Raw genomic sequence first — 26110 nt, 5'->3', positions numbered from 1 at the left:
TGATTTTTTTTATTATTCCACTAAATACGTTTTTGAATCAAATTAATTTTCGTAAGAATAAAGGAATCTGAACAAATTTAGCATATACATTTTTTCTCGAACCCATCAGATAATAGTCGATCCTAACTGATATTTCTCACAACTTCGCAACCCTCTCTAAAATCGATTTTATTGCCCATCATAAAAAGCGAGTTATTTCTTTCAAAACATCTGGTCAATCCGTCCTAGAAAGATACCTAATATCATCTCTGTACCTGTCTTTCGAGCTCGAATTTGCTGCATTGCCAAATGTTCGAACAACCGTTCGTACAGTTCGCTGCGATTTCATTGGCTGGCGAGTAAGAATTGAATGCCGTCAAACGTATCTGAATTCTTACATGTGGTAGAAAAGGACGGAAAATCAGAAGAACGTTTGAGATTGCTCCACTCAACCTGAAAAGTGATGGCATCTCAGAGGGGCTGGAGGGAGCTGAATAGGTAAACTTTGACAGATGCGCTCAAACGCACGTGGTACCATTACCTCTTAATTGGATACTTTAAATTAATTTTTTTTCTTTGTTCAATTGATTTTAAATGTAAATAGTTTTATGGTGTTTTTTCTCTTGTTGTTCTATTACTGTGATTACACTTTTACATGTACCTACACGATTGACAAGTCATGTAATTATTGATTACAATCAATAACTATTACTTTTTTTATACTACTATTACTTTACTATAACCTTCAAGTTTCCTTTTATCTGATGGACACTGGGATGAACATTCATGACTTTATGCGAATTGTTGAAAAACGTAGGCAAGGGGAGACTTTGCTTGCTTGTTGAGTTAAGTCCGATCGGTGTGAGAGCACTCTTTATCAATGTTATGACTATTTGTTTATGTTATATTATAATTATTATATTGAAGAGATTTTTATGTCAATAATTTATTCAAAAGGAGAGATACTTATTGATTTCATCTAGACTCATTCCAAATGATTTCGTCAAATTTGTTTATTGCGTTTTTGTGTGGTTTACTATTGATCCTAGTAAAATGGTGTTACAAACATTACAGAAATATGAAACACATGTTGAAGTTTCCATATCCCGAAGATACTACTCTTATTTTTGGAAACATGAATGTCCTTACTAAACGCGTAGGTAAGTGTGGCTCACATCTTCTTTTTTTATTTATATTATTTAGGGTTCCAACTACAACTAGGGTTATTACTCAATGTGAAATTTTCTTTCTGGAATTTAACAAGGAATTACAAACTTATAGATTTAAATGTATACAGAAACAAAACGAATAAATAAAAATGAATTGTGAATTATCATGACATGTTATGGTTTGTATAAGTATGATGAGAACACTGTACAGGGTGGGCAAATTCCGATCTTTTAGCTCTACAACTTTTAAATCAGAGGAGAAACTAATCAAAATAGAATTCATTTCTGGCCAACTTTTTTGTTTTCGAGTTATAACCGAAAATTGGAAAAATGGCGATATCGAAAAACATTTATATCTCCGCTAATACTGATGATAGAGCGCTGAAATTAAAACATTATACGGGCACTTTTTTACGTAGAATCTAGTGGCGTGCTAGTATTTTTAACAAGGTTTTTAATTACGAAGCTATGACAAGAAGTTATGTTTTTTCAAATGGAACACAACATTTCTGTGACATTTTTTGAAAACTTATCATAATTTTTCCTGATTTCAAAAATATATAACATTGTATGGTTTGTATTAATATAAATAGTAGAAAATGGTCAAAAACATTTTTTTACCTAAGAGTCTCAATATTTTTATGGTTTCAACTGTTGATGAGCACAGAAAAATTCAGCTTCCTATATCAAGAGCAGTGTCCTTCCGTCAATCTGATCATTTCTATGCTTTTTACTAATTTCTACAAAATTCGAATCTAGATATATTTTATAAAAATAGTTACGAAAATATAAATGAACTATGAGAAAATTTCCTAGGTTGCTTGAACACAGTTTCAAATATTCATCTATTGAATTCGGTGCGAAGTATCAAGAAGACTGTGCATTGTGCAATGGTTGTCATTATTAAGTTAAATATTATTTCTTGTTTGTTCCCTCCGTAATTGTAGTTCGTGGGGAACTATAAAATAATCTTCTGATCAATCCATCTCATTTCAACTCTTTCCATTGAAACATTCGATCCAGTGGATCTTTTCGTTATTTCCAAATCCGTTTTTGGGTAAAAATTTTTTTTTAAATATATCTAGATTCGAATTTTGTAGGAATTAGTTACAATCATAGAAATAATCAAATTGACGGAAAGACACTGCTCTTGTTATAGAAAACTCAATTTTTCTGTGCTCATCAACAGTTGAAACCATAAAAATATTGAGACTTTCAAAAAAAAAAGGTTTTTGACCATTTTCTATTATTTATATTGATAAAAACCCTACTATGTTATATATTTTTGAAATCAGGAAAGATTAAGCTTTAAAAAAATGGCACAGAAATTTGGTCATAGCTTCGTGATTAAAAACCCTTTCGAAAAGACAAGAACGCCACTGGATTATACGTTAAAAAGTGCCGGTATAATATTTCAATTTCTAAGCTCTATCGTCAGTAATAGCGGAGATATGAATGTTTTTCGATATCGCCATTTTTCCAATTTTCGCTTATGACTCGAAAACAAAAGAAGGTGGCCAAAAATGAATATCTACTAGTCTTGTTAGTTTCTCAGAAAAAAAAAACCAGAGTAGGGTATCAGTATCCTCTGGTTTGAAAGTTGTAGTGCTAAAACATCGAAATTTGGCCACCCTGTACAAATAATTAAGATAAAATGATGTTTTCGTGCTTTGTCTGAATTATGATATAAAAAAAGTTATCTACTAATTCTTGATTGATGTTTGTCATAGTTGCTACTAACAATTCAGTTTTGTCATAAAATTCTGTTCGGGAAAAAATATTTGATATATAGGGTGTTTAAAAAAAAAGCGACCGCGTCTCTAGGATAAGTAAATAACAAAAAAAAAAACTGGTGTTTGATTAATAAGAAATTTTCGTTATGCCATCCGTATTCAAGATAAGGGCATTGGAGAAAAAAAAGGTTACACATTTGTTGAGATTTTGCCGAAACTACTGGCAACATTGTAATGAAGTTTGGGATTTTTTCTATCTGACTCTCGTAGTAGAAGGCGCTAGTTTTTCAAGGTTTGATTTATTAACAAAATTTCAAGTGAAGTCAAACATCTGCTGGAATAAAGTAATAATAAAGTTATTAAGACTAAGAACTAAAATAAAATTCAATTTAAGTTTATTATTTTTTCTGAAGAATCCATTCTTGCCCAATTTTTGACGTGAATTTACCATGGATAGCATAGACACTTGTTCACTTTTACCCAACAGCGAATGGTTGACGGACCTTTTTTTCGATCCAGGGCTCGAACTCTCGACCTTTCAGCTTAGGAAAACCCACTTGAGCAACCCCATATTGAATAATGATTTATTATTTTCAAAATCATTTCGGAAAAACGAAATTCAACACCATTAAACCATTGCATCGTTACTATTATGTTACTGATATACCTTGTTTTCAGATGTTAATCATCAAACACTAAGAAATTTTGCAAAAGGATTATATCCGCACTATAGAATACGCTTATTTACTTATATGTCTATTAATATTTTGTCACCTGAGGACTGTGAGGTAGGTTTATATATTCATGAATACCTATAATGCATAATGCGGCAACTTTCAGGGATTTTGAAGTTGATCATTTTCTTTTTTCTGTTGTTTCTGTCTCAATTAAATTTCATTCGGTAATTCCCATTACTTATTAAAAAGGGTGTTTTTTTAGAGCTATAGAACTTCAAATTGCAATAAAACAACGATGGATGATTCGATTGACATAAATTTCATTTATCCGCAAGATAATCTTGCGGCATTATATTTTAAATATGACTTCTGGCATATGACCGCCACGGCTGGCTCGGATGTAGTCCAATCTGGACGTCCAATTTTCGATGACTTTTGCCAACATTTGTGGCCGTATATCGGCAATAACACGGCGAATGTTGTCTTCCAAATGGTCAAGGGTTTGTGGCTTATCCGCATAGACCAATGACCTTACATAGCCCCACCGAAAGTAGTCTAGCGGTGTTAAATCACAAGTGCGGAATACGTATCGCGCATTACGTCCATTTTATTTTGTTTAGCGATGAAGCGCACTTCTGGTTGAATGGCTACGTCAACAAACAAAACTGCCGTATTTGGAGTGAAGCTAATCCTCAAGTGTATGTCGAAACACTGTTACATCCAGAAAAACTGACTGTTTGGTGCGCTTTATGGGCTGGTGAAATCATTGGTCCGTACTTCATTCCTGAATTGAACAATCATGATGTCCAGGAGCTGTAGTTCCAACAAGACGGCGCAACATGTCACACAGCTCGTGCCACAATCGATTTATTGGAAGACACGTTTGGAGACCGCCTAATTTCACGTTTTTGACCTGTGAATTGGCCTCCAAGATCTTGTGATTTAACACCGCTAGACTACTTTCTGTGGGGCTATGTAAGGTCATTGGTCTATGCGGATAAGCCACAAACCCTTGACCATTTGGAAGACAACATTCGCCGTGTTATTGCCGATATACGGCCACAAATGTTGGAAAAAGTCATCGAAAATTCGACGTCCAGATTGGACTACATCCGAGCCAGCCGTGGCGGTCATATGCCAGAAATCATATTTAAAATGTAATGCCACAAGATTATCTTGCGGATAAATAAAATTCATGTCAATCGAATAATCCTTCGTTGTTTTATTGCAGTTTAAAGTTCTACAGCTCTAAAAAAAACACCCTTTATGATACTTGCTCCTTGTGCAGGTTTTGTTGCTTTTTTTGGCAAGCATTCTATTTACACACGAGCAAATTCTGTGATGTCTAGCAGACCGATAGAATTTTCATGTATTCATTTATGTAAACCTCGGTAGCCGACGCAGAGTTGTCCCAGTATGTTCGCTTATAGGAAAACCAATACTCCAGATTTTCGTGCTTAACGTCTGCGTCGAATAAATATGTTTTGCTTTTATGCCCCATCGACAACAACAGTTTAAAATATGGCATATAGACTTTTAACGTGGTCGAAGAATCGCTGAAATACTGAACGTTTTGGTCGACTGAATTCAGCAGTTGTTTCAGAAAACATAAAAATGTCCATGGAATGGTTTAAAGCGATGAAGTTGTAGTAACACTGCATGCCCGAGAGGTGGCATTGCTGGCTTCGCGTCATTCTCTAGTAAAGCATCGGTGGGTCCATAAAGAATCCCACAAATTGTGTAGAGTTACCTCTTCACGATGGTGTGAAACGGTGTCTTGGGCAGAGATCGCCGGATAGGTCAACTGAAGAGTCTACCAGTGATTTCGGGACGAAACACCGTAATCCCAACTACGACATTTGGCTCAAGAAAGACTCGCCAAAGGGTTGAAGATGTCAAAAGGGATTGTTGTCATTTATCACTAATTTGCGTGAACATTTGTTCATGTTCCATGTCCAGCTGTGCTCGAAAAGTGTGTCGCACTTGCCAACCACTGATCAAGAACAAAAACGCTTCGTTGATATCATAGAAATGAAAGTTGACACCATCTTCATAAATATTATTTGTGCCATTATTCTTGTTCTTACATTCTAATTCATGCATATTGCAAATTATTTAATCAAGGTGGAAATTATTTTTAGATTTTCATGAGTACTAAAAAGCATTCAAGAAAAAGTGAACTTTATGATATTTTGAAGAACTGGTTGAAAGAGGGGTTACTGATTTCAAATGGTGAGTGCCTAACAAAATATGTTGAAGTTCAAATTACAGTGTTAGAACTATTGAAACCGGGTGGCCAATATGAATTTATTTATTCATTCATTTATGTACAGAAAGAAGTCGAGGTGAAACCTATAAAACACTCAGAATATAAATTCAACAAAAATGAACACATGAATTAGCCAAACATTTCGCCTATTTTAGTTAAACAGTAGCAATGCAGATTCATGTAGTCGAGTAAAGATAAGTTGATCGGGTAGAGATGAATTAACTGTAACACCTTATATTGAATAAATAAAATCCAACTTTGTAATTTTAACTTCAACAAGTTTACACAAGAACGTGAAAGCACATTATTCCTATTAAGGATATGTTCAAAATCTCTGAGCTGATTATTTTCAGGGGAAAAGTGGACAAAAAGAAGAAAAATCTTGACGAATGCATTTCATTTCAACATTTTGAAGGATTTTGTTCATCTTTTCAATAAAAAAACTGAAGAAACGGTGGATATAATATCCACGAAATGTTCAGAACCAATTGAAGTCAGCTCAATAGTTACAGAATTCACTCTTAAAAGCATATGTGGTAAGTTTGCAAAATTGAAATGTTGACTGTTCTTTTCTGTTTTTCGATTCATCTAAATATACAGTTCAAAGTTGACATTATTTTAATTCGTTCTGATGAGTCAGATATAGGGGAAGCAATTGTGGAGATATAGTTATTTTTCCAATAAGTGCTACTACAAGAGTAGGGATCCACGGCTTGGCGTGATTTTCAAGCTATTTGGCTTGATCTTGACTTGATTTTAAGTAGTAGTTTTTCAATATCACGTCAAGTATTCATGAAGTACTTGAATTCCAAACACCGAAAGGTAAAATGGATGAGTTTTTGGTTTGAGACCTTTTCCACTGATGAACTATTTACTTGACAGGGTTGAGGTCTCAGACCATTGCCGACATGTTTCGATTTTATTCTGAAATCTTCTTCAGGGCTTCAAAATAAATTACAAGATTTTTTAAAACACTTATAAATAAACTATGTTGGAATATACAATGTGACATCACAATTGTACAACAATTGAATAAATAATTACATGAATATCTGAACAATACAATGCAATACAACGAATAGTGAGAGAAACATTGAAAATAATTCAGCTCAACATACAGATACTCGATGATTTCACATTAAAAAGAAAAAATAATTACTTACAGTCTATTTTGCGGTTTTTTTTGTCAGAACCATGAAATATATCTATGAAATGATAGTTATTTATGCAACAAGTGCAAAAAGTGAATGTTAATTGTACTCCGTGAAATTGTCCGACGAGGCCGTTAGGCCGAGTTGGACAACACGTCGAGTGCAATAAATAATTTTTGCACGAGTTGCATACAATATTTTTTTACGTTCATGAGAAAAGCAAAAAATGATTTATTGAGGTGCGGCCTGCGGCAGTACAGACAGTTTGCTCTATGGAGGTAGACGGTTACAAATCGGATCAGTTTTGAAAAGGAGTTATTCTCGAGAAGGCATTGTTTTTTTATCTCTGGCTGCTAACATTCTTCTTCTTTATGTGCCGTCTCTTTTAAGAAGGTTGGCTATCATCATGGCGATTTTTACCCTTGAAGTTGCGGATCTAATTCAACAGAGCTACTGTTGTACCACTGCCTTAGGTTGTTCAACCAGGAGATGCGTCTTCTTCCTATACTTCTTTTACCCTGTATTTTCCCCTGTATAATGGTTTGCAACAGCGTATACCTCTCCCCTCTCATCACGTGGCTGCTAACATTAATACAGAATAATATAAAATATGTAACTGTTTGAAACGTATTGCCAATCTCACAGCATATCTGATAAATATGTAGTGGGTTTGAACGTTTATGTTTGTCATGATGACAGCACGTTGAAGTAGAATGACAGATGAGTGCAATAAAAACTTTATTGCACTAGTGCAATAAAGAACTTCTTTTTCCACTAAATATAGTACAATAAAGTTCTGCTTTTTACATGAATGTAGAAAAATAATATTTTTCGACCATCAAATTAGAATTTAACGGAAGAACTGATAAATCGGGAACATACCACTCCGATACTACATAATATGCTATAAGTAAATAATGACTAATGTTTATATCTACATAAATGACATTGGCATTCAATTTGAATAATTAGTTCATCATTAGTTATTTTTTCTTTTATTTTGTTGATGAGATAGATAGATAAAAGAAAAAATAACTTGAACTAATTATTCAAATTGAATGTCAATGTCATTTATGTAGATATAAACATTAGTCATTATTTACTTATAGCATATTATGTAGTATCGGAGTGGTATGTTCCCGATTTATCAGTTCTTTCGTTAAATTCTAATTTGATGGTGTCAAAAAGTATTATTTATTTCATATATTCGATGTTTCTGACAAAAAAACCGCAAAATAGACTGTAAGTAATTATTTTCCCTTTTTAATGTAAAATCATCGAGTACCTGTATGCTGAGCTGAATTATTTTGAATGTTTCTCTCACTATTCGTTTTTAAAAAATTTTTTTTAGCATTGGATTGTTCAGATATTTATGTAATTATTTATTCAATTATTGTACAATTTTAATGTCCCATTGTATATTCCAACATAGTTTATTTATAAGTGTTTTAAAAAATCTTGTAATTTATTTTGGAGCCCTGAAGAAGATTTCAGAATAAAATCGAAACATGTCGCCAATGGTCTGAGAGGTGGTTTTGTTCCAACAACCTGACTTTCAACCCTGTCGAGTACGCGATACTCACTTTCTGCTCACAAAATATATTCGAATGTTGTATTTACTTGCATAAAAAAAGAGCAAATTATCAGTTATGTGGAGACCAACATCAGTACTTCACTCGCAACCGAGCTGCCTTCAAGACACCGTTCAGAAGACTTAATGTTGCCAGAAAAGGTTTCAATTCAATTCAATCGAATCATCCCGTTGAAATCGTGACACATACACGTACTTTTGGATTGTGCAGTATTATTGTGATTTTTTTGAGTGATTCATTGAAAATTTGTTGATTTACTGTATTCAGGTGACAGATAAGGGTGTTCCTGTGAGTTTCAGAGTTGTTCTGAGGTGATATGTTTCAATTTATTGCTTTTGATTATTAATTATAAACAACTCAATTTCATTTTTTACTAGTAAGTGCAACGTAAATAATATCCATCTGTACCCAGTCATCTGCGTTTTCTGATAAGCATATCGAGGCCCGGTTATTAAGGGAGAACATACACGTTAATGTTTTTCCATTTTCTAGCTGAACATAAATTCGATTGATGTAAATATTTTTGTATTATAACTTCCTTTGTTATTTTCCTTTGTGGGGTTACCTTGCTTTTTCCTAGGCCTACCTGTGTTTGTCTGATCGAAGTCTTTCTGGTCGGCCTCAGAAAGTGAAAAGTGTTTTTTCCCTGTCTATCTATATCCGAACATCAGCGAATTTACTCAAAATGCCTGTTTCATGTCCAACTTGCTTCAAAAACGTGGGAACTAAAGAAAATAAACTTGTGTGCTCTACTTGTAATAGAACTTATCATGGAAATTGTGTCAACCTGAAGGACATAGAATACAAGTCGGAGTCGGAAGGGTTTTCTTGCCCCTCGTGTCGGAATACGGTGAGAAAGTTGCGTAGCTACTCTTGTAATTCTGGTGGCGTTTCTGCTGCTGAAAAAGCTAGTATGTCGGATCCCTTGGCGTTGATAATCAAAAAACTTTCAAAGCTTGATAAAATCGCTGAAGACATCGAATTAATAAAAAATTCTCAAACTGACCTATGTGAACAGATAAAGAAATGTTCCGAACAGGTCGAGAGAAATTCCAGTTTACTGCGTGAGCATGATTCCGCTATTTCCGAGTGTCAGCGGAGTATAACAGATTTGCACACAACTAACAATTCTGTTTTGAGTGAAATCTCATCCTTGAAGTCAAAGATTGGAGAAATTGGCAATATGGTTGTCACTGCGAAAAACTCTGTGAGTGGTGTTGCTTCAGGTAGTTCTGATGCTGTTAGTTCGAGAGAAATCTTGGAAAGGCTTAAGAGATCCTACAATATCATAGTTAAGAACATCCCTGAGGGCAATGATGCTGATGACGTCGAGGTGGTTAAAGGAATCTTGAATGCTATCGATAATTCCGCATGTGATACTGTTGTTTCAGTTACCAGGATCGGTAGAGCTAGTAATAACCGTCGACCAGTTAAGGTATGCTTCAGCAATTTTCATACACCCCTCAAAGTGCTGAAAAGTAGAAGATTGATCTTAGATAATCCTGCCCTGAAGAATTACCATATTTCTGATGATAAATCACGCGAGCAAGTTGAAAAACTCAACCGAACTCGTGAAGAACTCAAAAATCGGTTGGATAAAGGTGAAAAGAATATCACAATTAAATATATAAATGGCGAACCCTCCATCGTTTCTTCTCTTGGTGCTTCTTCATCAGGGAGCTTGTAGCTCTCTTCGAGGAATGGACAATCTTGTACACGAATCTGGCTTCTATCACGGCAAAAAAAAACATCCAATGCTAATAATATAGGTTAACTTTGAGTGAAGTGTGTCGGTGTTAATTAAATTTTGTTGTGCTCTTTACTCTCTGGGAATTTTAATTTCTGTTATTTAGTTTTCTTTTTAATTTTAGTATATTGATTCTGTTATTTGGTTGTTTATTCAATGATGTGTATGTATATGATTATTTTTTTGGTGAGTTTCATAGGCTTGAAAGCCTCTACTCTGTATTCAATTGTAATAATAATAATAATAATTATTATTAGGAGTGTTGTGTTTAACAACCACTTACCGGAAACTGTGAGGAATGGAACGGGCTAGTCCAACTAAATTGTGGTGTGTTTGTTTTCTGATTTGTTGTTATGTGTGTATTGTATATTGTGTTTTGTGTTGTATTGTATATTGGATTGTATTTTTATCGAAGAAATTTCAACAAGTGAGATTGATTATTCATCATCAACTTTTTTATCACTGTAATTTCAACATGTAAAGTTGACTATTAAGTATTGCCTTCTGTTCTGCGATGTTTTGTTGAATTGCGAGTTTTTATAACTGTAAGAGCAGATCTGGAAAATTGTCTTCCAACAGGAGCTGAAAATGCTGGCGTTGATAAAAATCCTTGGCTATGTTTGGAAAAATATTTTTGAACTACCAAAATCTAGAAATAGATTTCATAAAAATGTGCGAAAACTACTGAAATAGTCACACTGGCGAATGCTTCAGTCTCTGGGCACTCGAAGAATCCCCTTATTTAGTCTAAGCGCGCACGAGATTGCAGAAATATATGCCATGCGACGCGTGCATATCTAGCTCAAGTAATATCAAGTAGCTTGATATCAAGTCAAGCAATAATTACCTAAAATCAAGTCAAGTCAAGCTCAAGTATGTAATTTTTCACGAGCTTGGTTTTCAACTCAAGTAGTTGGTTGAAATGTCAAGCTACTTGGTTTGATGGGGAGGTTCTACAAGAGATACTTTCCCCCACGAAACTGCCGATCGCTTTAAAAATTGTAGATATTTCAAAAAAATGAGCTGAAAACACTTCCTCCTTTTCTGGGTGCCACTTTTCAGTAGAACACCAATAAACGAAATGAGAACATTGCTTCTCATATATTTTTGTTTTGACTTTGATGGTAGAAAATGAAAACAGGCTTCGAAATACGATTATTGAGTATTTATTTTTCAACACAAATTCACAACTAACCTTACTATTAATTGACTGTCCTTCATCACTAGGCAACATAACTCAACAAGACAAACTTAGCAACATGATATTACGACAAGTAGGTACACCTTAGAGTAATAAACATAGAAAGAGGAAGCATACGCAATTTTTACATGTCCCCAACATTGTTAGATTACGTTCTAGGATTGTGGTATATTTTCAAATCCACAATTTCATATTTATGTTTATGAATGTTTATTATATTAAATGAAAAATATATATTTATTTGACTGATTCTCGTAAGTAATTGCACAAGTGCATCAAAATTACCGATAATTTTGCATGACAGCGTGTTGTCATAAAAACTGCATGAGTTCATTTTCATTTTTGGAGAAAGACCGAAGGTGGAGGGTTCTTTCAAAGAAAACACGCTGGAATGCGAAATTATCCGGTCATTTTGATGCACGAGTGTAATTTGAGGGAATATTTCCCGAATAAACTGTTACATCACTTGCCAAAATGATGTAGAATGGAATTGCCATAGATTCGAACTGTGTAAGATGCATAGAAACTATGCATCTATGAACAGCAATTATCGCTGTAAGTTTCGATAATTGTTCTCCATATACATAGAATTTTTGACAGGAGGGAAATATTCAATTAAATAAGCAAATTTGAATATTTGGATTCGAATATTTTTCCTAATTGTCGAATTTAAAGTATGCAGAATATTTACATCCATACAACTTTTTAGAAACGCAGCGAACAATATAAAACTTGCCATGTTGATTGCCAACGTCCGGAACGGATAGGGCACGCCAAGAAGATGAAGAATATTTACTTTTTTCTATATCTAACTGCTGAAATCCAAGGATTGGCAACTATTGCCCTCCTAGTATCATCCCTTGTTTTACGTCGGTTGGCTCACTTGAAGTTTTTTCTGAATTTCTGATATATTCAGGTATTCATCTCAATATATTCTGAATTGATATGATAATTCACTATGGGACATAAGAAGAGCGTTGTTTGTGGAGAAACTCGCAAATTGAGTGAAATATCGTATCACTGATATATTTTCATTTCCTCGCGCTTCATGTCTAATTTGATAGTTCATGTTGGGGACAAAATTTGCTTACTGAAAATGACATATGTTCCCTCTATTTATATTTATTACTCTGAAATCAAATTTGATTTGATTATTCGTTCTCACATGAATGGTAGACGTATTTCTGCATGTCATCACCATAGTTATTCATCATTGGCGTTGATTGAACGTCCGGTGAATAGAGAATTGAATTTTTGATATTTGCGTGAAAGAAAATACTCTCTTTTTTTTCCGAAAAAGAAAAGAATTAGCAGTGGCTTTCCCCTGAACCTTTGGGACTCAAATTACGTGTGGAAAAAACGGTTGAAAGCACACGTTTGTAGGAAAATTATAATACAGGGTGGCCATTTGAAAACGAAACAGACGAGATTACAGACGAAATAAAGTTTTTCGATAGAAATGCTCGAACAGGTCGATTTCTGTTTCGAGGGGGACAACTTAAGATGTAGGTTACGGACGCATAGCGCTTCAACCCTTGCTGCTATAACCCCCACCCCCAATTTTTGAATAGGGAAGATGGGGTGAGTGACACCTCAATTTAAAGGTATTTTTATACTGATTTCAGCACAGTAATTGTTTTTTCATTTAATGCATTAGTTCTCGAAATATTCATGCGTTAGTTAACTAACTAACGCATGAATATTTCGAGAACTGATGACTGTGGCTTCCTTCCTAACTAGGAAGGAAGCCACAGTCATGGTTGTTTTGAAGCTCAAAATGTCGATTTTTCACAAAACACTACAAGTGCCATGAAAACACCACTTCATTTTCAAATACTTAGTTAAGAATATTTCGAGAACTAATGCATAAAATGAAAAAACAATTACTGTGCTGAAATCAGTATAAAAATACCTTTCAAATGAGGTATCACTCACCCCATCTTCCCTATTCAAAATTTGGGGGTGAGGGTTGTAGTAGCAAGGGTTGAAGCGCTATGCGTCCGTAACCTACATCTTAAGTTGTCCCCCTCGAAACAGAAATCGACCTGTCCGAGCATTTCTATCGAAAAACTTTATTTCGTCTGTAATCTCGTCTGTTTCGTTTTCAAATGGCCACCCTGTATATCTTCTTCCTGATATGGAACAAATTGTAATCGAAACCATTGAATGGAAAGCAGTCTATACCCATTTGTTTTCATATTGTAATTTCGATATATTATTCCCAGAAACTGCTATGGGTTACAAATTAAATACTCAAGAAGTACACTCGAAAAATTACATAAAAGCCTTACACGAAATCGAGAAATCATTCAATTACCGAATGATAAGAGCGTGGCTTCACATACCGCTTATTTATTGGTTCACCTCCGCATCTAGAAGAGAAGCCCAACTTCTGAAGATTCTCCATGGATTCACCAAGGCAATAATCAAAGAACGGATGGATTCGTTTGAAAGTGATGTACTTTCTTTGCAATCGGATGAAAAATCAGAAGGAAAACTTCAAAATAAAACGAGGCGACGACGACTGGTACTTCTTGATGTTTTGCTGCAAGCGAGAGCAATTGATGGATCGATAGATTATGAAGGGATTTGCGAAGAAGTAGACACTTTCATGTTCGAAGTAAGTGATTTACTTTTAGTGAACTTCAAATCAACAAACACTAACCACTTGTCACTAACACTAATAAATACAATTTTTGCCGAAACATTAACCAGATAAGTAATACCTTTTGATATTTATATACACTTGGAAATCGTACTTTTTTCCTTTTTCCTTCATTCATTACCAAGTGTCAGCTATATGTATTTATTATATTTCGCGCTGTACGTCGCTAAGGATGAAATAAACAGAAGATTTTCCTAATTGACGTGGAAATCTACTTCTTCGAGGAACCCGTGGAGGAAGTAGTTAGGTTTTTGTCCGCTGGGTGGCGCATCGCAGTAATCATACTGCTTTGCATCTGCCAGAGTTCAAGAGGGTGCCTGCTATTTCGTTTTTTCGTCATCTTGGGTTGAGTTATGCGGTACTGATGATCCCTAACAAGGGTGAAACCGGTATATCGCTACTCTCCTTCGATGGCGTGCATTCTCCTTGGGTTACTTTCGATTCTGATTCTTACGTTATAACGTGGCAATCTCCTGTTTTGATAATGGTTATGGGCATGGCATTTTTGCCGAAACAATAACCAGATAAGTAATATCTTTTGATATTTATATACACTTGAAAATCGTAATTTTTTTTCTTCATACCTACACTTACGTTTTTAATTTTTCTTTCAATTTCAATTGCCATATCAATATAGAAAATTATGTGATGTAAAAGATTTTTGGAAGACCACTGTTGGCGAAAAGGGTAAAAGTCAGATAAAGAGATTTTTCCTCTTCCTCTGTCGTCCCCTGATCTCAATCGAATTGATAACTGTTCACTTCATTTTCAACTGAATAGTTGATGGTGTTAAAAATCAAATACCACATATGATTCAACTTCATCAAGCTTCATTAGGAATACAATACTCTTCGAAATAATTCACAGTTCATCTCAAATCAGAATGAAACATTCCACCAAAAATCATAGACTGGTGGTGTAAGGGTCAAAAAGCGGGAAATTGATGCTATGAAAGTTCCCCGACGTTTCGGAAATAAATTTTTTCATCCTTAGGGGCCAAGGCTTCACAAAAGTTATATATATATATATATATATATATATATATATATATATATATATATATATATATATATTCTTTTGAGAAAGAGCAATCAAAATATTAATTTCAAACAATCAAGCATATGTGTCGATGAATCTCAATATTAGCAGAGGAAATGTAACGGGGCATCATACATTTCAACGTATGATACAAGAGAACAGATAAAAACCTCAGCAAAAACTCTGTCTCCCCGTATCGGTGTAGTGACTGGTTTGTGTAAACGTTTACAGAATAAGCTGACATAATTTATATTGAAGGACTTCCTCTTCAACCAAAACAAAATTTCCTTCATCCTCTCTTTTCGGTTGACGACTCTATAATTTCCAATTGGATCCTAAAACAAAAAGAAAAGAAGCAGAAAGGAGTACTAAATATTAGTTTTCATTATATCGATTTGAAGTTAACTACCCATTCTAAAAAAGAATCTGAAACTGAATGGATAGCTTGGAAACCATCATGAAATTTATAAATCGGACAATCATTCACCAAGTGGTCAATGGTCTCTTCTACACCACACTCACATAGTGGGCTATCAATAGAACGCCATTTGAAGAGGGTACTATTACAACGACCATGACCAGTTCAAAGTCTATTCAAAAAACACCAAATTTTCCTAGGAAGATTGAAACCTAGAACTTTTTCTGAGGGATCAACAATAAGACTTTTGTTGAAAACGTTAGAAGAAGTCCATCCCGAACGCCAAATTTCCTTGTCGCTTTCATTGAATTCAAGGAAGGTGTTAGTCCATAAAGGTTTGCGTGATTTCAATCTAGCAGTTCTAGAATCTGGGAAATAGGATAAAATAGGAAATGAGTTCGGGTAGAAATGAAATTTATCCCAAGATTTCTTGACTGCAACCTGTCTACGAATATGAGGTGGAACTATATGTGATAGCACCGGTAACCAAACTAAAGGAGTAGATCTAATAGTCCCACTAATAATTCTCATAGAAACATTAAGCTGTGCATCAATTTTATGAACATGAGCACTATTAAACCAAACAGAACAACAGTATTCAGCAGCAGAAAAAACCAAGGCCAAAGCTGCTGTACGAAGAGTGTTGGCATCAGCACCCCATGAAGATCCTGCTAATTTTTGGAGGATATTATTCCTCGACTTTAATTCCAAAGTTATAGAACGTAATGATTCGAAACATTTATGATTGAAAAAGGGAATTACGAACTCTACTATAAGTGAGTGACTAAAATATATCACAGAATAATTGCCAGGCATAATTTAAACATAAACATATACATGAGTTGAAAAATACTACAATATAAAAGTAAAATATATACCTATGCAACGTAATTCACGGCAATAGACTATTTGAAAAACTATACATATACGATTTTACGTATAAAAAGAGAAATTATTCATAATTTTAAATTTTAAGACCCTATGGATTCTCAACAATACCTGTGAACAATCAATTATCGTTCATGAATTGTCAAATTTAGTGTCGACTTCTAGTTTCTTTAGGTCTACCTATTTTTCACGGAAAACACACACTACTTCCACTCAGTTAAAAATTGCGGTTTTTCCTCATTTCAAATTCTTCCTCGATAACTTTTGAGGTTTTTATTTCAGGTATAGGGTTTACTTAAGTTACCTCCCTCTTTTCAAACGAAGAATCCACTGAAATAATAAAATATATAGCTTGTAATTTGCAAATCTTCAGTTTTGATGAATTTGAGGTTTCCACGTAGGTACATGATCAAGTTCTGTATCTTCTTAGTCCAAAACGCAAACATTTTCATATTACTACGTATTGGCACAATCGAAATTAATAATTAAAAAAAATGTTATTCCCCCCGTTGAGTTCATACAGGGTGTCCCATAAGTGGCACGTCACAGTGACACCGGAGGTAGGTCAGCTAAAGAGGGACCTAACCAGCCTAACATGACCCCAGTAAAAGTTGCATGGTTTTCGAGTTATTACCAAATTACGTTTTTTAGTGAATTTTCACCTTTTTTAACATTGTCAGGGTCAGAATTCTGCTGGAAAGCTCTCGAAGCTTATTTTTTTTGTTGTAATGGAATCTTAAATAGTTATTTAAGATGACATGAGTATGATTCTGTCAAAAAGTTATGTGGATTTCCGTAAATTAATGGATAAATCTTGATTTCAATTGCTAGCAAAACGAGAACTTCGACTTTGGACACCTGCTGTGAAAAAAAAATCCTTGAAACAGAACGAGCAAGTAACATCAAAAAATTGGGCATTTTAGACAGATTTAGAAATGGTACAATACACGAATCTTATGCCCATAAAACTAGGTATTTTCATCATTTTACCGATGCCCTACTTAACTAAGTTGAAACTAGGAACCCCGCTATCAGGTAATTTTGCCGCTTGCTATGACATTACATTTGATACCGGGCTTTGTTATTATTTGTTAAAGTCACAATAGGGAAAAAGATGGATTAGGGGAAGCGAAAAAGGAATATTATTGAAAAAAAAAGGTAAATTAATTAAAAACAGACTTAACTTTCGATTATTTATTTAATTCTTAAATCTTACTTACAGTAAATGTTCAAACTGTTTCCCTCGGACTCTAATGCATAAATGACACCGTTTTATAAAATTACGATTCAATTTTCTTAAACTAATTTCCGATATGGTCCGGGCTGCGTCGAATACGCGTTCACGCAATTCTTCCTCGCTTCTTATTGGTTTTGCATACACTTTGTCCTTTAAACATCCCCAATAAAAAAAATCCAGTGGATTCAAATCCGGGGATCGCGGTGGCCACAGTATGGGTCCTAATCGCCTACGCTCGGCGGGTTCGCGAGCACCTCAGCAACACATTCCCCGACAGGTGAATTGGGCGATTAGGACCCATACTGTGGCCACCGCGATCCCCGGATTTGAATCCACTGGATTTTTTTTATTTTTTTTCACATTAAATAACATTTATTTACTAAGTTTTGTACATTGCTGTAAAGCTTGAAATCTAAGCTATTTTCCTACGTAATCGCCATTCACTTCGATGAGCTTCTTCATTCGTACGACAAACTTTTGATCCCCTCCTCGAACCAAGATCCCGCCGTATCGCGCAAGAACGAAATGACCGCTTCATGAATTTCTTCATCGTTCGCAAATTTCATTCCTCCTAGATGTTTTTTAAGAGCAGGAAACATGTGGAAGTCACTAGGGGATTGAATCAAGAAATTCTTCCCCTTCCTCTTCAAAACTGGCGAGAAAGTCTTGGGCACATTAGACACGTTTGACTTTGTGCTCTGGGGTGAGCATTTTCGGGACCCACCTGGCCGACAATTTTCGGTATTGCAGGTTATTCACCAAAATTGAATGAATACAGTCTCTACTTCACACATCTTGGAGTTTTAGGGCCAACTCATTGAGAGTCAACCTGCGATCTTTCAGCACAAGTGCCTCAACTTTCCGCACTGTTTCGTCCGAGTGTGAAGGCTGCCACTGCGCTCCTCGTCGTGAACGTTTAGTCGGCCAGCAGAAAATTCTCTACACCATTTCCGAACGTTTTTCACGTCCATACATTTCTCACTATACACTTCCTCCAATTGACGATGAATTTCTATAGGTGGAGTTTTTTTTGAGTACAAAAACCTAATGACTGAACGTAACTTGCACCTGGCGGAAGCGACAACCGCCACTTCTATTGCAAATGGCTGCTACGTCAAGACTGAGCGTCCTAATGAGCTCCACCAGGTGTCGATTGGTGGAAGGGGGGCCTAACGTATACAACAGTGTTGCCGGATTTCATCTAGCGCTACTTGCGGCGATGCAATGACCTTGGAGACCTTACTTTAAATACACGCCTCGTACCTCATAACTTGAACTTGAATGAAGTCATTTCTCTGAAATTGTGATGAATTGATATTAATGTTGCTGTTCAATTTATGTTTAATCGTCTGTAAACATGGTTTGAGCTCAATTTTTGTTTTTAGGGTCATGATACAACAGCGGCAGCCATAGGTTTCTGCCTGATGTTGATAGCAAATCATCCTGAAGTTCAGGTGTGTATAGTAATTCATAATACGAATTCAGAAGGCTTTGATATTTTTCACACGACTTCAAAATCCAGAATCGAGGCACAAAGTGGCGAGTTTTTAAATGAATTGGAGTGTAAGAATGAGCCTTCTGCACGAGTATTATACATAATTTCTTCTAATTAATTGAATTTCTATTGAAATTTATGTATATTTCCATGAATATCGTTCAGTGATTTTTGGATTGAAAAATGTTGGTTGGGAGAACTATTTTCTGTTTTACAAGTTTGACAGATTATAGATAAATCTGTGATAGGAGAGTTTCCAGTACCAACATATAATATTGAAATATAACCGTGAAATCTGTGTGAAACTGAGATATTCCTCCAAATGACCTAATAATAAGTAAAAAGTGCATAGAAAGGCAGAGACCTCTCAAACACCTTGACTTTTCATCTGATGAAGCTGAATTAAGATGTCTAGAATACTGGTCTGTTCACTGATTGGATTTTGATTGATAAATACGCTTTAAGCAGAAATTTCGATAGGGTAAGTAGCTCCACTACTGATAGGTATCAGTTTGGTAACGTTAGTATTCTCTGCTGGACGAGTTGCTCCTTTTCTTGAGAGCTGTATGTTCTGTGGGTCCTTCTTGAAGGTTATGTTTTTATGAGAGACAATTTTCTATTATAATATCGATTTCACTTTCCAAGTTTGCTTTCGGAAAGATGACGTGATGACGGCTATAGGAACAATGCGGAAATCAAGTGAAAAGGGATCAATATCTATCATTAAAATCCATTAAGGCTGTTCCCTTCAGGAGTCGATTCTTTAATCTTGAGGTTTTGCAAGAGTAAGTGAGCACCAGTGTTTTAGACATCTTAAGCTGGAATCTTCGACATCTGACGCATATCTGAGATGCATAGAATACCTGGTGTGTTTACTGATTTGATTTTGTTTCAGACTTTTTGAGAGACCCACCTGTTGCTTTGGTGTTCTGCTTCACCAGAGTTCTGTAAGGGGCGCTCTTCAAAAATTTTCCGAATTCCCGCTCTCTGCCAGGTGCCCTTTAAATAGGAAATACTGATTTTAGACAATGCAAACATTCACAATAAATTACAATTCAGTTCATATCGAATTTTTACTCAAATGAATGGAATATAATGACAGACCATAGAATATAAAATATTATTGTTCTATACTCAAAGTTCACGACAAGAGCGTAGAACTGGGGGGATACTGGGGGTAATTACACGGTGTTCCTAAATTGGAGATACAAATGAAAATGACAGATTTCCGGATCATTTTAAGAAAAAAAGTCCTATAATATGAGTCCCCAAACATTTTGTTCTGAAAAACATGTGTTAAAGTTTAAGTTTTTTCTCGTATAACCTTCCCTTCACAAGATATTTAATTTGAATTGCCCATAGATATTTCAGTTTAAAGTTTTCACCATGTGATATGCTGATTTTGAATGCAAATCTACAGGGTGATATTTTTTCTGGAAGGATGCCTGCTTCCTTCCTCCAAAACTATATTTTGGTGAATCGCTGTTAGTTTAGAAAAAAGGAGAAAAAGTCTCTGGTCCAGTACTACACTTTTGGTTTGTTATAGTTGTGTCGTATCTGCTATCGATTTCGAGAAAAAATCTCTAGTAATCCTCAGGAACATCCAAACTATTTTAAAGATCTAGCTAGTAAACTCTAATGAATCTTTGGTATTTATTTACCCAATCTGTAGCGAAGATTAATGAATATTTGATAATCTGATATAAGCATCACAAAAAGTAAGACACACTAGAAACAACCTGTATATTGAAAGCAAAGCGTTTGTGTGCTCATATTCATGAAACTTTTTTTTCTCAAAATTATCCAAGTAATTTCTGATTTTCCTTCGTAACTCTTATTTGAGAACACCCAGTATAAGGTAAGAACAACCGAATTAGTAATGAAAAAAATTATTTCGAGTAATTTGGTTCAAATTTCATTATCAAACTTCTTTTTTTAACATTACAGATATGAGTAAAAGTTGTCGTCAAAAATTTATTTTTCGATTATCCCCCCCCAAGAAAAAAATATCTACGCCCTTGGTTCACATGAGTCGAAAATTGAGAGAAATGTCAAATGTAAACGATGTATGCGCCATCTGAAACAGACTGCGATCTCTCGAAATCAAGTAGGTATAAATCTGAAAAATCTCCCGTTTTGTCTGAAAGTTTCACAGGTATAAGTAGACACACCAGGTTTTCTATGCATCTCACGCATATCCAACCATCAAAATCATAGAGTATTATAAACATTTTCAAAACCCTTCACATACCTGATAAACCCTTACTCTCAGGACAACATTATGGATGAAATGATGAAAGTTATGGATGGAAGAACGTCTAGTCCAACTTATGATGATTTACAAAAGCTGGAATATATGGAAAGATGTATTAAGGAAACTCTGAGGCTTTATCCAAGTGTGTATTTCATTTCAAGAGTTGCGGATGAAGATACTATATTGAATTCGGGAATGTTGGTGCCAAAAGGAACACACGTCAACATACATATTTACGACGTCATGAGGAATCCAGATATTTTTCCTTCTCCTGATACATTCGATCCCGATAGATTCTTACCAGAAAACTGTCAACATAGACATCCTTTTGCTTATATTCCGTTTAGTGCTGGTCCAAGAAATTGTATTGGTGAGTTATCTTTTTGAAATCAAATACTTACAAAAAGAAAAAGGAGTACAATTTCCAAGTATGTAATGATATCATACGATATTAATTATCTATCTGGTTAATGTATCAGCAAAAATGCCATCAACATAACCATTGTCAAACAAAAGATTTCCACGATATTACGTAGGAATCATAATCGAAAGTAACCCTAGAAGAATGCATGTCATCAAGGGAGAGCAGCGATATACCTGTTTCACCCTTGTTAGGGATCATCAGTACCGCATAACTCAACCCAAGATGACAAACAAAAGAAATAGAAGGCACCTTATTGAACGCTGGCAGACGCAAAGCAGTATGATTACATACTTGAAAATTGTGTTAACACTGCAGTGCTGAAAATATTTTAAATTGAGCAGAGATTTCTACCTAATAAACCGAATTGCAATGAAATTCACGTTCTGTTCTGAGTATAAATTTATGTCTATGGAACTATCGACCGTGGCCTTCCCTGCATATATAGTATATTATCATAATATTATCCAAATGAAGTAAAAAAAAATTAGTATTTGTGATTCTATCAGGTTTGAATTTTCCATATCTAAATGTTTCTAGATCAATGAGTTCAATTTCTGTATTTTCTATTATACTCTGAAACTGGAATATGTGTTTTTTGGAAATCACTTATATATTTAATATGAAAATATTAATATTTTACCTGTTGCATTCATATTTGGGTTGAGTATTGGACTTGTACCGGGTTTTTCACCATAATTTGACCCCCCTCTAACTTTGTTACTAGGAGAGGTACAAAAAAATGTTTTCTACAAAAATTTCACGAAATCGACTAGTGTTTTTCAAAATGATTTCACATAACGAAATATATACAGAGTGGGCAACATATTGATTGCAACTTCATTTTGTCAAATATAACACCCTGTATATTTTTCTATATTTGACTAGCCCTTTTTCCCCTTATTTCGAATATATAACATATGTTTGGCCTTTATCTCTTATTCTGAGTACCACAGAGTTTCAAATTCTAAGAACCACCTGGCAAGCTAAGTAATTGTTTTCAATTGGAAGGCTGCGATTATTATTATTATTTGAACTGGGGTCGTTTTGCTTCGGCAAGCCTTCCGGGAACTGCGACCATGCAGATCTTTTGTTCACTACCCTACTCATTCATAGAAACCCAGGGAGGTCGTCAACGACGTTAATAAAATTGACAACCTCCCTAGGGGCCTTGGCCATTACCTCTCTGGTATCCAGGACCGGCTTGCCCATGTGAATGGTTCTTAGGCCAGCCAGCTCTGGACACTTGCATATCAAGTGTTCAGCCGTTTCTACTTCCGATCCACAGAGTCTGCAAATCTCGTCTGCTGACTTACCCATACGGTACAAATGATGTTTATACCGACAGTGCCCCGTCAGCAGTCCCACCATCACCCGAAGCTCCGCTCGTGACAGCTTCAGGAGTTTTCTGGTGTAAGTAGGTGAAATCTTCACGAATTTCTTTGCCTGAGCAAGTCTAGGAGTGTTAGTCCAGTGGATTGTCCTACTGTTCAACTCCCATAGCTGGACCGCAGCTTTGTATTGGTCTTTTCCTATCCCACAGAAAGGCTCAGGTCCAGCAGGTCTTAACCTTGATGCACTTTTTGCAAGCTCGTCCGCTCTCTCATTTCCTTCAACCCCACAGTGCCCTGGTACCCATAGTAGAGTCACCTTATTTCCTCTGGCCAGTTGCTTTATGGTGTTACGGCACTCCCAAGTCAGCAGAGACCCCTGACAGCACGATTCCAGGGATCTCAGCGTGGTTTGCTGTCCGTGGTGATGTAGATATGCGCCCCTTTGAGGTTCATTTTGAGACACTCCTGTGCGCATACATAAACAGCCATTATCTCGGTCTGTAGAATCGAGGGCTCACTTCCCAGGGCTTTAGAGATCCTCAGTCTAGGTCCATATATCCCAATGCCGGTGCCCTTCTCTGTTTTATCCATCTGTAAACCATATGGATGACTTTTTGTCCAGACGATTTATGAAACTTATTGCACTATGACGGTCATTTATAACCGTTTCAAAGGGCGTTTCAAAATCGTAGGTGGTTGGCATAATATCTGATGGTTTTGCGAGGAGGTTTGAATCTAGTTGATTCAGTATCCTCATATGTCCAACCCAGTTCCCAGGAAGGAGCTTTCCATTATGGGAAATCCTTATTGCTTCGAGCAGGCTACATTTCCTCACATGTAGGTGTAAGGGAGGCAAGTCTAGTATGACCTCCAGCGCTGCCGTAGGAGCTGTGCGCATAGCTCCTGTGACACCAATACACGCCAGCCTTTGCATTTTCTGCAACCTGATGCGTGTGGTGACCTCCTCGGTTTTTGTCCACCATGCTAGAGATGCATAGGTGACAATAGGGCGTACCACCGCTGTGTATAACCACAGTACCATTTTCGGTTTCACTCCCCATGTCTTTCCAAAGAGTCTTTTGCATGCCCACATAGCCGCCGTGGCTCTGGAAAGAGTCTTATCTATATGTTTCCCCCAGTTCAGTTTACTGTCCAGGGTAACACCTAGATATTTACACTCACTAGAGAAGTGCAGAGTCTGACCATTTAAGACCAGAGCTCTGAGGTCGAGATTCCTTCTTCTAGTGAACGGAATTATTGATGTTTTCGAGGGGTTGACAATAAGCCCCTCTTCCCCGCAACAATTTTCAATAGTTTTGAGAGCAAGTTGCATTCGGCTACTTATTGGCTGCGATATTCAAAATGCTTTTTTTTGAGTTCTCTCGTTGGCTACGATATATAACATACGTTTGTCATTGAATAAAATTATTCATCGAATATGCACTACACAGAAGCGGAAAAATTTGAAATATTTTCGCTTTATAAAATAAGAAAGCTACAAGGAGAGAATATATAGAGTTGCGTCCAAATGATCCAATTCCAATTTATAGTGAAACACGTATGTCATATCGTTGCCAACGAGATAACTCAAAAAGGGCATTTTGAGTTCTCGCAGCCTTCCACTTGAAAATTGATTACTTTTGCCAGGTGGTTCTTAGAATTTGAAACTCTGTGGTACTAAGAATAAGAGAAATAAGCCAAACATATTCTATATATTCGAAATCAGGGGAAAGAGCTAGTCAAATATAGAAAAATATACAGGGTGCTCCATTTGAAAAAATGAAGTTGCTATCAATATGTTGCCCACTCTATATATATTTCGTTTTGTGAAATCATTTTAAAAAACATTAGTCGATTTCCTGAAACTTTTGTAGTAACAATTTTTTTGTACCTCTTCTAGTAACAAAGTTAAAGGGGGGGTCAAATTATGGTGAAAAACCCGGTTCATATATTTCGAAGGGATAATCCCGAGATCAAATATACAATTTTTTTGTTTACCAGTTTTTCCGATTAGGCTCAGATGAAAAAATACAGCCTATTGAAAATTCAGGAAAAAAAATTATTTTTCTGAAGGAATTATTTTAGGATTATAGTTTTCCATTGATGTGATGAGTCTTCTCCCAACACAAAATTCCATCCAAGTCTTCGATTATGACCATTACATTCCATAAAAACACCAGAAATTCAAAGAACCCAACTCTTAAGAGTAATTTGACCATTTCAAACATAAAAGTATTCACCATATTTCCTCATACAATTCGATTAATTTGATAAAAAAACTATCTGTGAAATTCAAAAAATTGGAAGTTGGAAAAACTTCATTGTATAGGTTTCTAGGGGTGGCATAGCTCACTATGAAACTTTGAAATTGCTATATCTCCTCATCTAGGTCGAATCGAACAATGATAAAGCAAAAAAGTGTTTCGTTTGACCTCAACAATCTTTTTTTTTAAATATGAAATACCCACTCTCTACAGATTCGAACTTCTTGTCACAATTAAGTCGATATAGGGAAACCTGAAACTTTAAAATGAAATATAAATTTTGCGCTTTTATTCCGAACAATATGAATTAAATAATGTGAAAAAATTTTATATTTTGAAATTTTTCAGGTCAAAAATATGCCTTCCTGCAAATCAAAGCATTTCTCTCCGGAGTCCTCAGAAAATTTAAACTTACGCCTATAGATACTCAGCAGAGTATAGTGCTTAAGGCGAATCTAGTACTCAGAACGAATGGAATCAGAGTAAAGTTCACACCCAGAAACCAGGAATAGTATAGAACAGCCATAAGTTGTTAGTTAGTAATTAATTAATATTTCAATATATCATCTTGCAAAGGA

General features: G+C 35.5%; 1 protein-coding gene across 1 annotated transcript; it reads left to right on the top strand.

Moving 5' to 3' along the window:
* The first annotated feature begins 775 nt into the window (after window positions 1–775).
* On the top strand, window positions 776–26110 carry LOC123683179 (cytochrome P450 4C1-like). The gene is made up of 8 exons (XM_045622090.1): window positions 776–1139; window positions 3560–3669; window positions 5700–5790; window positions 6181–6363; window positions 13744–14138; window positions 19150–19218; window positions 21532–21883; window positions 25881–26110. Exons 1-8 carry the CDS (start codon window positions 974–976, stop codon window positions 26042–26044), a joined length of 1530 nt encoding a protein of 509 aa, XP_045478046.1. The 5' UTR covers window positions 776–973; the 3' UTR covers window positions 26045–26110.

The sequence above is a fragment of the Harmonia axyridis genome, chromosome 6, assembly GCF_914767665.1.
Source record: "Harmonia axyridis chromosome 6, icHarAxyr1.1, whole genome shotgun sequence".
NCBI lineage: Eukaryota > Metazoa > Arthropoda > Insecta > Coleoptera > Coccinellidae > Harmonia > Harmonia axyridis.
Note: the sequence above shows the minus strand (reverse complement) of the source record. Positions and strands in the feature narration are given on the sequence as shown.

Bases quoted from the DNA above. Each gene is read 5' to 3' on its own strand.
- LOC123683179 (XM_045622090.1), top strand. From the start codon at position 974: ATGATTTCGTCAAATTTGTTTATTGCGTTTTTGTGTGGTTTACTATTG. The intron at 14,139-19,149 runs GTAAGTGATTTA...TTTTGTTTTTAG, and splicing joins TAGACACTTTCATGTTCGAA to GGTCATGATACAACAGCGGC. The intron at 19,219-21,531 runs GTGTGTATAGTA...CCTTACTCTCAG, and splicing joins CAAATCATCCTGAAGTTCAG to GACAACATTATGGATGAAAT.